A 15,490-nucleotide genomic window follows, 5' to 3' on the forward strand; every position below is an offset into this window, starting at 1 on the left:
CATTTGAAATTCACATGTTTAACCTGATTCAGAAAACATATCAAAAATCAATCATTGATTGAAATGATGAATGAAGATTAAACCAGCTCTACATAATTCAAATAATAGATTCATGAATGAGGGCTAAAAGGCTTGGATGATAAAGTTCTAATCTAGAAGTAAAGTTCCTAAATCATATTTTTTGTACATTTCAAAAATCGTATAGAAATTTGGAATCAGATTCAAAGTTCAATTGAATGAGTTTTTCAATCAACATAAAATAGTTGAAAAATTCAAGAAAACATGAACTTAAAAACTTGCTTGTCAATTCAATTTCCAAATATCATATTTTTAATCAGAATTAGTTTGTACATACAATTCAACTGAAAATCATAAATCTAAAGTAGAATTTGAGTAAATTTTCAAAGTTATGATTCCTGCAAAATATCTCAAATTATATTTAAAAAAATCATCCACAAGATTTTTATCATGGAATTGATTCTTCATGAGAAATATTTCCAGTTAAAGAAACATGTACCTGATCTTCACTTAAAAATCTGCATAAAATACTTTATTTTTTAAGTGTATTGTTAAACATTATTAACATTGCAGTTTTTAAAGCCTAATTTCAAACTAAAATCATAAATTTAGTTCAAGTTTGCATCAAACATATTTGATCCGAAATTTTTTTATCTCTTACTGTTTTTTATTTTGTAAAATTTTATTTATTTTCATCAAGGTTAGAATCTTAGAATTTGCAAAAGAGTTTAGAAGATTGGGATTGTTTGATTTGAGTATAGAATAAGTTTTTTTTTAAAGAAATTGAAGGCTACCCTAAAAAGAACTTATTTTATGCTCAAATCAAATAACTTTGATAAACAAATTCATAAATTTCAACCATCGATGAAAGCAAATTTCATATTTTGGCTTCATTATAAAAATTTAGCTCATTCTTCAGGCTAAGGACCACTGTTTTAAAGTTACTTTTTTAAGGTTTTTTTGAAAGACACTTTAAAATCCTTGTGGCATTCGTGTCTTCTCTAAAGTTACGATTTCATACAAAAACTATTTATGAGTACTTAAAAATGAATAATCATCTAGTTACAAACATAATTTGTTTTTTTTTTATTCGTGTGTTGTTGGACAAAAAATCATAGGTAAAAATAAGTCACCAAAACCCCCCCCCCCATGAGTCGGTTATTCTTACGGTCCTGTGTCCTGTACCTAAACCCTTTCTCTGCGTGTATGCGCTCGTGAGTTAGGCGGTATCCATAAATTACGTAACGCGAAAAATGCATTTTTTTGACCCCCTTCCCCCCCGTATGTCACAAATCGAAACAATTCGACATACCCCCCTATGAAAATTACGTAACGCTGACATTTTACCCCCCCCCCCCCATATTCCCAGGATTTTAAACACTGATTTTCGAAGGTTAAAAAATATAACATAATTTTTTTAACGTTCTTTAAAACGGTATTGTTATCCATCCAAATCGCTTCTTTAGTACTCATTGATGATAACTCTCTGATAAAGTAAATTAATTGTCTTATTACGAGTTGCTCTGTGCTTGTTAACTGGTGATCTACCTTGTTTACTCTATTTTGTTCAAGCGGAATAACTTGTTATGCAAAATATACTCCATTTGGTAATATTTGTCGGAATAATCAAAATAGCTGATCGGAATAATCAGAATCAATTAAGCAAAAATAGTAAAATTTCCATCTTAAGCATGGATTGAGTTCTTGTGAGTAAATGTACCTAATATTCGGTTTCCCAACGGTTAATTCACGGATATCCAATACACATTTAGTCTATCTTAGAATCTTTAAATAGGAATGATTACAAACCAGTATCAATCTTGTTAAAGCTAACAAATTTTAAGCTGATTTTGGTTTACTTATCATTCAGCAAAAATTGCATGATATCGAAAAAGCTGCAATTAAACTGAAATTTTTCAGGAACAAAATCGTTACGTAACGATAAGCATACCTCCCCCCCTCCCCTATGTCACAATTTGTAACGCTAGAGCTTACTCCCTCCCCCCCCCCCCCTAGGAGCGTTACGTAATTTATGGATGCCCCCTTAGAGCTTTCGAAGGAAAGAAATAAATAAAGCTTAGTGGCTGATCATGGTCAGTTTATTTAGTGGCTGAAACTTAGAAGACGTGGTTTCATTTAGAAAGGAAACATCAAAGTTATTACATCTTCCGAGGCAGCACAGAATTTCAGTTGCTCAAGGCCACTCTTGGTGTGCCGGAAATTGTTAGTTCTTTCTCCGAAAGGTGGAAGAATTGATATTCTTTTTTCCGCGCAATATTCGGATACATTTTAAACTTTTAACATCCAAACAGACACCGCGACCATAAAATCTTCACAGCTGACTGATGCCGCTATTAAGCCTACCCCTTCTCTGATAATTACTCCCCTTTCTTATAAAAATTTGCGGATGATGCGACAAAACGGATTTTGAGTCATTCACTTAAAATTTACGTGAAATTCATGCGTCAGTTATGAACGCATGGCTTAGCTTGAACAGATGTGCAAGCTATGCCTTAAAAAGTGTGTAAAGTCCCGACGACCGTTTCAAATCAATTTTATGTTTTTTGTGTACACAACACACGTAGAATCGGTATTATGTAAAAAAAATCTTAGTTTATGTGAAAAATCCTGTAGACAAAATTTCTAAATTATTTTGGGTGTAGCATTTTTTTCGCATTGAAAGTGAAAGTGTGCAAATAAATCATGGTGGAAATCAAAAAATATCCAGAGATTTTTTTAAACATAAGAACGCCTGCTATTCTTTTCTTTTCTTTTTCATTATTGATCACTTTTTTTTATTTCAAACAAAGATGTCATTCGAGCTGTTATTATCCAACGATGCAGTTGGCGAAAAAGCTTTTGAATCATTCAACTTTCTTAGATACTTACTCCTGGGTTTAAAACAGGTGTTTTATCAATTGAGCTATGCCTCAGTTACCGATTAATAAAATTTAATATTCAAGTATAAAGGAACCGCACTTTGACACCCATAGTACCACAAACATTCAAACATATAAATATCACGACTTTTTCGAACAAATTTTTAAATGTTCCCCTTTTTTAGGACAAATAATCAGAAACTAATTGGCGCAAATTGTATGATATAGATAAGTATTCATTCACTCATACTTTACACGTTTCCAATGGGATGAAAGTCAGTAGATTTTTTTTAATAAAACGTGATACAAATCGAACGTACAATTGACATTAATCATTTATGTATCAAATTAAAGAGTTAAGTACAATTTATTCGAAACAAGAGAATGATTTAGCGAGCTTTATGTTTCAATCTTATATATAGTCATAAATATTAAAAGTAAAATTTATCAATTCAATTTTTTTTTGGGTGGATGGTGATTATTTACCTACTTACTTATCGTAATGGCCCCGCGTCGATTCTCCGGGGCATTCGGGCCGTGGTAAAAGGCCTGTACTGTTGACGATCCCAGCGTCTTCACTTGGTCCCAGTCAAGATTATCGTCGACAGTTCGGATTTCGGCGGCACGGCTTTGCCGCCACGAGTTTCTGTGTCTGCCTCTTCTTCGATGACTCTCTGGATTCCATTCAACGCCTCTTTGCAAATTTCGTTCTTATTTCTTCGCAGCGTGTGCCCAAACCACCTCCACATACATACGTTCCGAATCTCGATTTCTAGCGCCCTTTGATGGTGATTACTTAATGCAAAATTATCACAATTTTTAAATTTTTTTATCGATTTTGAAATCGGCTATACAGATAGTAACGCATAAATTCGACGAAACTTTTTACTGTGTGACCAACTAGCGAGAGTTTCAATGAATACTTTGTAGCTCACAACTACACCCAAATCTATACTACAGTTATGCATAGTTTCGAGAGCACCGACTGAAGTAGAGGAAGCATGGATTGCAGTTTGTTCCACAAAGATATCTCAAAACACCTCCAATACTATTTTTTAAAGGCTCTGTCATTAATTAAAAATTACGGAATACGTAGCTAATGGTTGACATTTTCTTGAAATTCAAAATCAAGAAAATTAAAAGCCTTTCAGAAAGACAAACATCTAAGATTTATAATGAAGCCCATGCCTGCGAAATTCTATCAGTGCTTCTGTTCCAGTCGGCACCCGAGGAAAACCGAAGACAAACGAGGCACACACACAAGCACGAAACAGTCCGATTGAAGAAAGGTTGAGCATGGAGTAAAAAAGTCCACTTTCAACATAGCCATGTCAGTTCGAATGGAAATATATGTGCGTTGGGAAGTCTGAGAGGTAGTGCGGCCGATAAAGTTACACAAATTATATGTATTCTAGTTTTGTATTTCGATCAATTTAGCACAACAGTGGTGAAGAAGGTCCAGCTTACGTGCCTGATTAGAAGTACCCATTTGTGCAGTGAATGCTGAGCTCACTCGAGTATTATAATAATTGTAAAATCAAAAATTCTTCAATCGTTTTATCGAGAGAAAACGTCAGCAGTGGAAAGAGAGTGCAGTTATTTCAAAGACTGTTGTATTTCATATGCTTAGTGCATGGTATAAGCCTTGAAGTGTGTAGAAAACCGATCATGAAAGGCCACCGATGGTAGCCCGGAGAATCTATCACGGTGTAATAAATATCTCGCTGCTACTGCAATGACCTAAACATACATCGGCAGGAAACTGTCATTTGCAAATCATTCAATGCAGATGCAGTCGAACAAGTTATTAAATTATCAATTGGAACTGTTAGGATGCTGCTGAGCTAATGGTAACAGCACCTTTGAGAGCACAACAAGAATGAATAACAATTGTGTTACAAAAATGGTGGATTGAAAAAAAAAAAACAAAACATACTCTGGATTGAAGTAAGCAGTATTTATACATCGTGAAGAAATATTACCTTTAACCAGACGTTGCCTCGCACGTTCACGTTTTTTATTTGTGTAAGGGGCATCTATTTCTTTTATTAATGTAAACAAGTAAATGTTGAGACATATATCCAGAGAGATCACCGTCAAGTGTTTAAGAGAGATATACAAATACGTGAAGAAGTTTTCTCACAGAGCAGCTGAACAACGATAGAAGGCGATTTGAGAAAATTGCTCTACTCGGTTATAATTACATCGAACATACCAATAGTAAATTCAAGAAGTGTACATCGAGCGGAACTTGAGAATAGAATCAGCACGGTACTGCTAGAGTTTATATGCATAGTTTCTGATTGCATTCCACGGACGCGTGTATACACATGTATGAGGTTAGAGGGTTGAGCACCAGACACATCGTAGTAGTGAAACAAACGAGTACGTCTTCTTTTGCGATGTTTTGATTTTAAGTTTCAGAAAACCGAACAATTTGTATTTAGCAAAGGTTGAAGTGAACTTTGTGTGAATAAGAATTTAATATGCTAACTCAATATATTCCAATGATTCCGCAAATAAGTGTATTTTACCGAAATGTAAAAAGTGAAAATTCAAAAAGTTATTTTAAAGTGCCCCAAAATTCATACTTGCTGTCTTAAGCGGTGTTTATAATTGAACGTTGCTTTCTAATACAGCAATCAGCAGTGTGACCAAAACAACGATGAATCGCTCGCAATAGCCCGATAGTTTCGAAAACAGTTCGTTAGTAAGGTCGGCCAGTTACTTCAAAAACGAATCGGATGCACGTAGAAAGCTGAGAGTGAGAAATAACCTAAAAATTTCAAATTGGTGTCAACAGTAGTCAACTCATGTTGGCCGAAAATAGAGTCATGAGGATCGTCATGTGAATGTGATGCAATACTTTATGCGGGTCAGAGATACAATGAAGAATTTGCCGGATTTCGAGTTTGGTGTAAACGGTTTTCATGGCAATAATCTCAGTAAGCGTTGGAAGTCTATTAAAACCTGACTGGACAATTCAAAGTGCGTTTAAGAAGTTATTTGTGATTAGGAACAAACCGGTTTCTGGGGGATCGGTACAAATGTAAACGAAGACAAACATCACGAGCAGATGTGCATGGATTGAGGTCGGAATAGTGATGATCTATTTCGCAACCAATAAACGTTACTACAGCAGTAGCCTAGAGTTGATGACGATACGAAATATGTATCACTTTACAAGTCGCACAATCGCCACACAAACCAGTGGCCTTTTCAAGTTCCTCGCCAGATTTTCAGGTAATTTTATTTTTATGCATATCAATTTTTAGACATGTCTATAGGTATTACTCTCAGGAGAAAATAAACATGATTCATGATCGGACAAGTTCAAATGATTTCTTTAAATGTGTCATAATGAAATGCTTTTCAACAGCGTATAGGTACCTGAATTAACATGTAACAATTTTCATATAATCAAATGTAAAGCAATTGGACTTGCCAATTTGATTTTTTATACACTTTTTTTTCAAAAACAGCATTGAGTGTTTTTAAGCTTTTTAAATGCTGGTTTTTATAAGGTTGATAAAATGCTCAAGCACTGCTTTGCATTATTTGTTCCATTAGGAAATCGAAGCAACGATTTGGTATGACATACTAGCGCATTGAATTTCACTACTGATTACTACTTTGCTACATCTGCTATTGCTTGGGATGGTCTCCTTAATATCGGGAGCGAATCGCGAGAATGCCGAAATTATAATCGAAATAATTGCTTGCTATTTTTGCGGAATTTATGAGAATTTTTTGACCGATTAAAATATGTTTAGTTTATTAGGGTAGAAGCACTAGTTATTGAACACCAGTAAAACATAAACTAATTAAAACAATTATTTACAGTTGAAAAATTAAACAAAAATCGTTGAAGCATTTTCTACCACTGTTCAATTTTTTTCAAGAATTTCGGACTCTAAGAGCCTGCGTAAGTTGAACAAAGTCTAATCCAATATGTTATCTAAAGTTTTAAATGAATTATCATATCTAAGCACTTCAAGTTCAATGATTTAAGGTGGATATGAGTAGTCAACTAAGCTAAGCTAAGAATTTCGTACTCTAAGAGCCACTATCTGCGAAACGTCAATATTTTCTAAAATTTTAACATGACTTTTGGACTGGATGAAGAGAACAGCCCTTTTTTCTTAACAGAAAAAATTGGATTGGATTGGATGGAAAGAGTGGCAGCCTTTATTATCTGTACTTTCTTAAAATTTTGCAAATTAAAGTGCTCAATCATTGGATCACCGAAAACGCCAATGTTTCAATTATTGAACATTCAATCTTACAGTACTCGTTTCGTGAAAAATGCATTTACAAGTTATTGAACAAGCAACGGTTGCTGCTTGGAAATATATAAAAAAACTGTTTCTTCTTTACCCCTAAATATATACAATGATTTCCAAATTCTACGTGTTCAATAATTAGAACATTGCTTGTTCAACATTAGAATCATTGTGTTCAATGACTGGGACAAAAAGAATTTTGAATAATGATGATTTTAAAACATATTTCCGCGAAAAAAACACATCGATTCGTAGCTTTGGGGCAAGCTTAAGCTACACTATTAAAATTTCATTCAAAAAACCTTTCGATAATTTTAGTGGGCCACAAATTCGCTGAATCCCAAAGATGGTGTTCAATATATAGTGTTCTTACCCTAACACAAATTCGAACGGATCTTCAAATTACTGTGCTTAAGAGCACCTGTATTCGTGATCCAAACAGCCGGTTTAGACCCAAATTCCGACCCGAGCAACCGCACTGGGTACTGATGAGATTTGGATCCAATTTGACGCAGTTCTAAACCGTTTGACAGTTAATGGAACAAGAGTGCAGTTGCCAGTTTTTTCATTGGATCGGATCTAATTTCTTTGGTTCAATTCTTGTATAAATAAGACCCAAGAATAGATCACGAATACAGATGCCCTAAAACCCGCCATTTCTGGTTCAAAAGTCGCAAAAAAAAAACAATATTCATATTGGAATTTCAACTTGTCGCGCTTCAAAACACTTCGGCATCAGTTTTGTCGTGCTTTGCTGCAAAGCGCTCAGTATGTCAGGTTTGAGCGTTATCAACGGAGAGTAAATGAGATCAGTTACTTCTCATGAGAGGAAAACAAACCAAAGCAATGATTTGTCGCTTCAGCGTGGCACTTTGGCCTAAACCTGAATATTTTTTTACGAATTTTTTTACCCGATGGTTTCCAAGAGCTTTCGAAAAGCCTATAACAATTCGCACCTGAACTGAAATGCGGTAATAACAACCACTCTATTTTTGTGTTGTGGAGACATATTTTTTAAAGTCGGATAAACTTGAAACAAACGAATCTACACTCAAAGAAAACTTCGTATTTGAAACAAACAATACTGATTTTGATTCTTTAAAAATTCTTTTATTGAAAGTTTCAATTTGAAACAAACACCTTTTAATTTAAAAAAATGAGATAATTTTTACTTTGATTCGGAATAATAATTTTTGATACAAGAGATTTAATTTTTGAATCCCCACAACTTTGAATCAACGAATTCGTTTTAGTCTCAAAGGCGAAACATTCTTTTAAGTAAAAGAAAACGGATGAGGAACCAAGGAATTTTTATTTGTCACAGAATCAAAAGAAAAAATTACTTCATTTGGCAACTAAAATAAGAAAAATTGATTTGTAGTAAATATTGCTGCTTGAAAACAATAATTGAAATACTATTTTTTGGGTAACTACATTAAAACCAAAAGGACGATTTGGTCAGGTTTGCTCATTAATTTTATGGAATTAATTTATGCCCTCTTGATTGAAGTATCGCAGTTATTGCAAAAGTAATTGGATTGGTTGACAAACCTCAATGAAGATTGCTCATAAATAACCCAAAATTGCTACCCTTGAATGAAAGTATGTACGTTTGTCCTGCACATAAAATCGGGCGCACGTGCATGTTTGCCTGACCTGTTAAAACGGATATGGCCCTAGATGGAACGGCTGCAGTAGTGCAAAGGCTGAAAAAAGTTGCAAATTCCTATTTTACCCTCCTTCGATCTAGAGGTATGCCTATCGTCCAGGAAGTTATGTTTGTTTTCAATCGAGAGGGTCCTTATTTCCCATCTTCGCTATAACAACACCAACAACAACATGAGGACAGGCTCGTTCTGACTGATTAAATGGGTCCATGTGTACGATTGGTTGAGGTTTTCTTGTTCAGTTTCTAGTTTTCGCCTCCTGGAAAGTGGCGTAGAAAATGCATAAGGCCATCAAGGATCGGTAAATCCTCTTAACAATTCGTGGTCTCATCATACATACATCGAACCTATGGATTTCGTGGGTTCGTGGGTCTCTAGCCAGTGTTGCTTTGCTCTTATAGACACTCCGGAATATCAATTCCTTTTTCCATCCGGGGTGTTCGAGTTCAATGCTGCATACGCTTTTAGGTCTTTTCTTTCGCCTTCGCCACACCGTGGCGATATTAATTTCTTAGAATATCAGAAACAGAAAATGGGAAAGAACACGAAAAATCATGACTCAAAAAACGCACATCTGTCGCGTCTAGGCAGCTATGTATGCTTAATACTGCGCACACATACACAGTATAAACATATGAGTAAAATATAATATCAGAAGGTTCCTTCTTCCGAAAAAAAAGTGTACAAGCATTTTGGCAATGCACCACATGCTCCTTATGCTTCTGCTGCTGTTGAGCGTTTGAGGCCGCTTTATTGCTGTGTATAGGACGGCTTTTTGATGGGATCCGGCGCGATGAATCGAGAGAGGAAATGGCATCGAGTTCGGTCGAACGTATCCGGAAGATGGGTAGGAGGGGGACCAGCAAGCAGCAGCAACGGTTGAGTCAGAAGTGGGTGCACTGATGGGATCGATGCGGTGTGTTGGCGGCGGATGGCAGTAAGGCAAGACACGCTGAAGACTGTTTGACGATTGATGAGACGCGGACAGCTTGCCTGTACCTACCTACTTATACCTACTATAAGGAGGGGGTTTGCGAGTATCAGCTTTTATCGGGTTCATGAATTCTATGAACAGTGATTTTTTGCTTCCCATCTTCTGCATATGGATTAATTGGAAAGAGAACAATCAAATTAGTTTATGTTCATGCGTAGAATGGCTTAACTATGCAGATTTTAATAATACTTTATGGAATTAAAAATCTTCAGAAAATCCAGTAAAGCTAAGCTACGCTAGGCCTGCGATTTTTTTCAAAGTAATATTCTACTTGAAATTACTGCATAAGATAATCCAAAGTATAAAAAAACCTAATTATGTAATGATCACATGTGCACATTTTTATGAGAAAACTTCCAATGAAGCATTTCATCGACTATAATTTGTACTATGAACCACCCTTTTTCCAAATTAAGACTTTTTTTAATTACTTTTTTTTTGGTTTCTAAAGCTTGACTTTCAAAACATCTCAAAACTTTTAACTTGATCGAATTTATGACAATTTTAGCGGGTTGTCCTCCTTCGATACAAAAACAAAATATTAAACTTTTAATCACCCCACCTCTGTTTTCGAGTAATTGCACCATTCCAGATTCAACCAAAACACAGTATCAACTTTGTAGGATCTATGGAAGTGTTATTCAGGGAAGAAGGTCGCATTTGGAGGCAATCTTCTTTGTATATCCATTGTGTCAATAGTTATGTAACACTGACAGGGTTAAATTCCTATAAAAAAAGAAAAAAAAGTAATACTGACTAATTTGCAGCATTAACAGATCGTCGACCACCTCAAGTGCTAGTCATAAAATTTTTCAATTTTTTCCCTTTGTTCATCTCTGAAACATCCTGGCGAAATTTGTCAACGAAAAGTTTCTTGCTGGAAACCTGCCAGGTGCCCGCTAAAGAGTTCGTTTTGCTGTCCTTTACGTAATTTTTCAAAATATCTCCCCGCTAGCGGTTCCAATATTTTGCGCACGATTTGACCACCATATTTTGGTTATTTCTACGGCGGGCAGCTTTTTTGCTTGCACAAATGGAGTCAAGCCTGTTGTCAGCTAGATGAACTAGTGAAGTTTTTTTTGTCCCTCATTTTAAATAATATGTGTTCACGTAAGAACTTTTACTAGACACAAAACACACGACGCATTACAGGACACGTCACTTAACGTTCTTACTTAACGGAAAAAGGGTTTAAAATTACCTTTTTTGTCAACCGGTTTCGGGCTCGATGTTGCCCATCTACAGGACGATGTCCGACTGATTATTTGAAGTCAAATAACGTAACCAATTTCCTACTCTGCTGATGTATTCGTCGGATGGGTGTCGCATTATGCGAACTTTTGGTTGATCAGGTTGAAAAGTTTTTTTTTGTCACTTTCCCAATCGAAATTTTTTATTTGCGCTTGATAAAACCTCTAATATTCCCTACCTTCTTGGAATCAATCATCTTCACTTCACGAATAGTGAAAATTAGAATGAATAAGCACACTTTTGGATCCTCTAGGACTCCTTAAACGATTTACCGCATGAATTTTTCAGTCGAATAGTTGATTTCCAGCTGTTTTTGAGTCTCTAACTGGAACTTTGCTGAATTTTTCGTGATCCTGTCCAAAACATTTATTCAATGACCTTATGTATTGGACGATATCTCAAAAACCATTTTAAAGAAAGTCACAACATCTGCACATGTAAACATTATACTAGCAGGTAGCTTCATTAAAAATTTCATCAATTTTAATTCAAGTATTGCATTTTGGCTCCTTAAAGCCTCAAGGTATGAGCCGTTTCAAATAAACGAATTACATAAAAAAGTTTTGCATTTTTTTCGAATACACTCCATATGCTGTATATGCAGTATAGTATAAGAATTTCTCTTTTGAAAAAGTGAATTGAATGAAATCCCTTTTTTTCATGAGAATTTATTTTTCCATGAAAATGGAAATGATGAAATGCTAACTCATGTAGCATTTCAACAATCTTCATGGAACATTCACATCACTTTGAAATGATTCTAAAAACATGTCAGCTGAATTTTTTTTTAGATTAAATTCAGTTTCACAAAGTTATGACTGTTTTCTCTTCTTCTGTGTAATTAGGGCCAAACAATACTTCGCTTAGATGTCTTCTGAGAAAGATTCATAAGAGATAAAAAGTATTTTAGGTCTTCCAACCTGTGGCTTCTAATTTTTCCAAGCCCTAATTTCCCGTTTTTGATTGCTTTGATTCAGTAGAATTATTCAACCAAGTAGGCTCACCACAACACATACATATTTATCTGTGATTTATCCTTTAACAGTTTTTCAAGCAATACAAAAAGTCTCGCTCATAGGCCGTTGATTAACTTCAGTGAAGTGTCATTCAAGAATACATTTGTTTCAATAAAAAAAAAACTGCACCGCATGGATTGACTTTCCGGTACCGACTTCTTCGGGTGGACTCATGGCTGTATGGTTTATCAACGCAATCACATCCCACAACAACAACGGACTGCCACAAGATCAGTATCGCGCCAGCCAGCCAGGCAAACTTGTTGAATGTTTAATGGTGAGGATATGTCAGAGTTCCCGTACTCACGGGAATATAGGGTGTGAAACGTTCTAAAAATAACGCAACCAATTTCGACTTTTGGTGTAGGATCTGGTGCAGGATCGGATCGGATTGGAACAACAGAACATTTTCGGTCTGCGTCCACTTTACGGCTGCATGCAACGGTTTTCCCTCCAAAATAGAAACGGCGGCGCTGTCTGCGTCTTTGTCGGATGACGAAACAGCGTGGCTCGCAGCGTGTTGGAGTGGCGAACTGACTGGCTTTGAGTTTTAAACGTCATATTTAAGGAGCTGAGCGAGAAAGTCCCACGAGATTTTCACGCGTTCGCAGACAGTTCCAATTAGCCGATGACTTATTTGTTTGAAAAGTGGGTGACAATTATGCTCACTTTATGAACCGACAGTTCTGGTTATCTGCATGCTACAATTTCTCGAACCAATTTAGTCTTTGTTCTCTGTAAAATATCTTCAACTTTATATTGAAAATAAATATAATTTTCTAACTGGAGTAAAATTCAATTTTAAACCTTGTGGGGGGAGGGGGGGTTTCGGGGTGATCATCCCCCCTCCTCTCCCAAGCAGCAAAAACCCTTAGAAAATACACGAAAACGCTTGAATTTTTATCAAAACTTAGAACTTTTCCTATTTGAAGTACATTTGAATTTCCAAATCTTGAAAAACAAGTTTCAATTGAATTTTCAATTTTCCAGTAATTTTGACTTTTAAGGAAAAGCTTATAGATGTTTTCTCATTGTTTTTTATTTAAAAAGGCCATTTTTTGCCCGGATTCATCCACAATATAAGCGAAACCAAACCAAAATATTAAATTAAGTTACCATAGTTCATTATTTTTGAGTCAAATGCAACTTTTTTTTACTTGTTTCATCGAAACTTGTAAACAGTTTTTTTGACTTTTAAAATTTGATTTTAACGCCACGCCAACGTTACATAGACTTGATAAAAAAAAATTTACATGTATTTATTTTTCCCCCTTTCTCTTGAATTTTTAGAGAAATATCAACATTTTTGCCGGATTTTCCCGGATGTTGCCCGATTTTCTAGTTGAAAATTTTGAATTCTAAGGCAAAGATTATGCCAGTTTTTTGTGCAGAAATGCTGTATTCGCCTGACCTGGATACGTTTAGAAAAAAATCTGAAAATTTTATGTGGTAGACAAAATTCTTCGGAAAATACGATTTTTCAGTTTTTTGTTTATTGTTTGTTTCAAATTGGTTACTTTTTCATTCGTTTCAGTTCGAAAAACATTCAAAATCTCGTATGTTTGCTTGAAATTTGAAAACAAATCCATTAAAATAAAGTTCTTAAAGCATCGTGCCTCAGAATCTGATTTTGGTAATCTTATTTCAGAAATAAATTTATATTTAGAAATAATCATAGAGGTAGATAAAGAGATAACCAGAATTGACAATCAAAATTGTTTTCTAGAATTGATGATAATAATACGATATTTCCGAATCATTTATTCAGTAACATATTGCAGAATAATATTGAAGCATCAGCGTTTTACAATCACTTTTAAATTCAATACAACTATTTTCAAACACCTATCTCAATTGTTTGCTTTTTCAAACGTATTTCAAACGAATCATTAAAATTCGGTTGTGTGCCTTGCGCTGAAGAAGCCCAGAAAAAACTAACAGTTTATTTTCTTCATTATCTTTTTCAAAACCATTTGTAATATTTTCATTAAAAACAGCATTTCAAACGAAAGATTCCTTAAAGAGCTCAAATGCCGAGAATTTTTAAACTTCCAGATTACACAAATTTTTAAAATCTTTCTTTTAAATATTTTTACGCATCGAATATTACAGGTTCACAGATGAGATACGAGGAGAAGTAGGCTTTGCTGCGGTGTGTTTTTCTTAGCAGCAAAATTAAAAATAGAGAAAATTTTCGAAAATTAACATTAAAAGTGAAGTGAATCGAATTGTGAGGACCTGAATTTTCCGGATTGGATAACGTTCTTGCATTGAAACGGAATATGGCCTTAAGAGCTTTCCGGAGAAGCTTGATTCAAAATCATGGCAGATTCGGCAGCAGTTAATCGCTTACAAGTTTCCTCTGGATGTATCCCAGTCCCATTTGGCGCAGTGATGGTCGTTTTATGGTGAGATCTGTCCATTTAATTAAGGTTCATTTCGAAGAAGTGTTGAATACTTTTGTAAGTTTGAACTACATCACTTTTCCTTATTCATCAATCCTATCTGCCAAGTAGGATTTTCCAACAAAACCAATAACCTTTCCCTTTCCTGTCTGAAACAGCATCTTTATATGTAGGGTCGTATGAGTTCTCTGCACCTGAAAAGTTCATTTAGCTGTTCAGACTATCCCTATATGATTACATTGACTTGCCACGGTGTGCATTGTGGTACCACACTGATTCTCAATAACAACATTTGAAATGGGTATTGAATCCAGGTACTCATTTTGGCATCTTGTGTTGGGCTTGATTATTAGTTGTACCTTGTGTATCAGCCAATGCAAGATGTGTGTAGTCACCCTATGCTATGCTATGCTATCGAATATTACAGGTTCACAGATTTAAGTTGCATTAAAGGATATCGAAATAAGTATATTTGGAAAATTAGTTAAAAGTATTTTCGATTCATGTTTAATATACATGTTTTTCAAAATACCTTCAAACAATAAACAATAAACAATAAACAATAAACAATTTTGTTCAATGAAATTTTAGTGTAAGAGGAGGTACAGCAATAATTATAGACTTGAGCTGTTGCATCACCCCCTTCTCTCTCTCTCTCTCTCTCTCTCTCTCTCTCTCTCTCTCTCTCTCTCTCTCTCTCTCTCTCTCTCTCTCTCTCTCTCTCTCTCTCTCTCTCTCTTTCTCTCTTCTCTCTCTCTCTTTTCTCTCTCTCTCTCTCTCTCTCTCTCTCTCTCTCTCTCTCTCTCTCTCTCTCTCTCTCTCTCTCTCTCTCTCTCTCTCTCTCTTTCTTTTAAGAAGGTATATCGCAAGAACAAGGTGGTGAGGCGACATATCTAGAATAGCAAGATTCCAACAATTTAATTTCCCACAAAAAGCAAAATAAACGATTTTAAGTAATTTGAGTAAAACGAAACAAA

The 15,490-nt window shown here is 35.1% G+C and overlaps 1 protein-coding gene across 1 annotated transcript in view; it reads left to right on the forward strand.

Moving 5' to 3' along the window:
* Window positions 1-4,244: 4,244 nt before the first annotated feature.
* Window positions 4,245-15,490, forward strand: part of LOC129745659 (uncharacterized) — a 109,906-nt gene continuing 98,660 nt past the window's right edge. The window contains exon 1 of the mRNA XM_055738916.1: window positions 4,245-6,140. Coding sequence (XP_055594891.1) covers window positions 6,002-6,140 — 139 coding nt within the window. The 5' untranslated portion in view covers window positions 4,245-6,001. The remainder of the gene's footprint in view (window positions 6,141-15,490) is intronic.

Source organism: Uranotaenia lowii, chromosome 2 (genome assembly GCF_029784155.1).
Source record: "Uranotaenia lowii strain MFRU-FL chromosome 2, ASM2978415v1, whole genome shotgun sequence".
NCBI classification, from domain to species: domain Eukaryota; kingdom Metazoa; phylum Arthropoda; class Insecta; order Diptera; family Culicidae; genus Uranotaenia; species Uranotaenia lowii.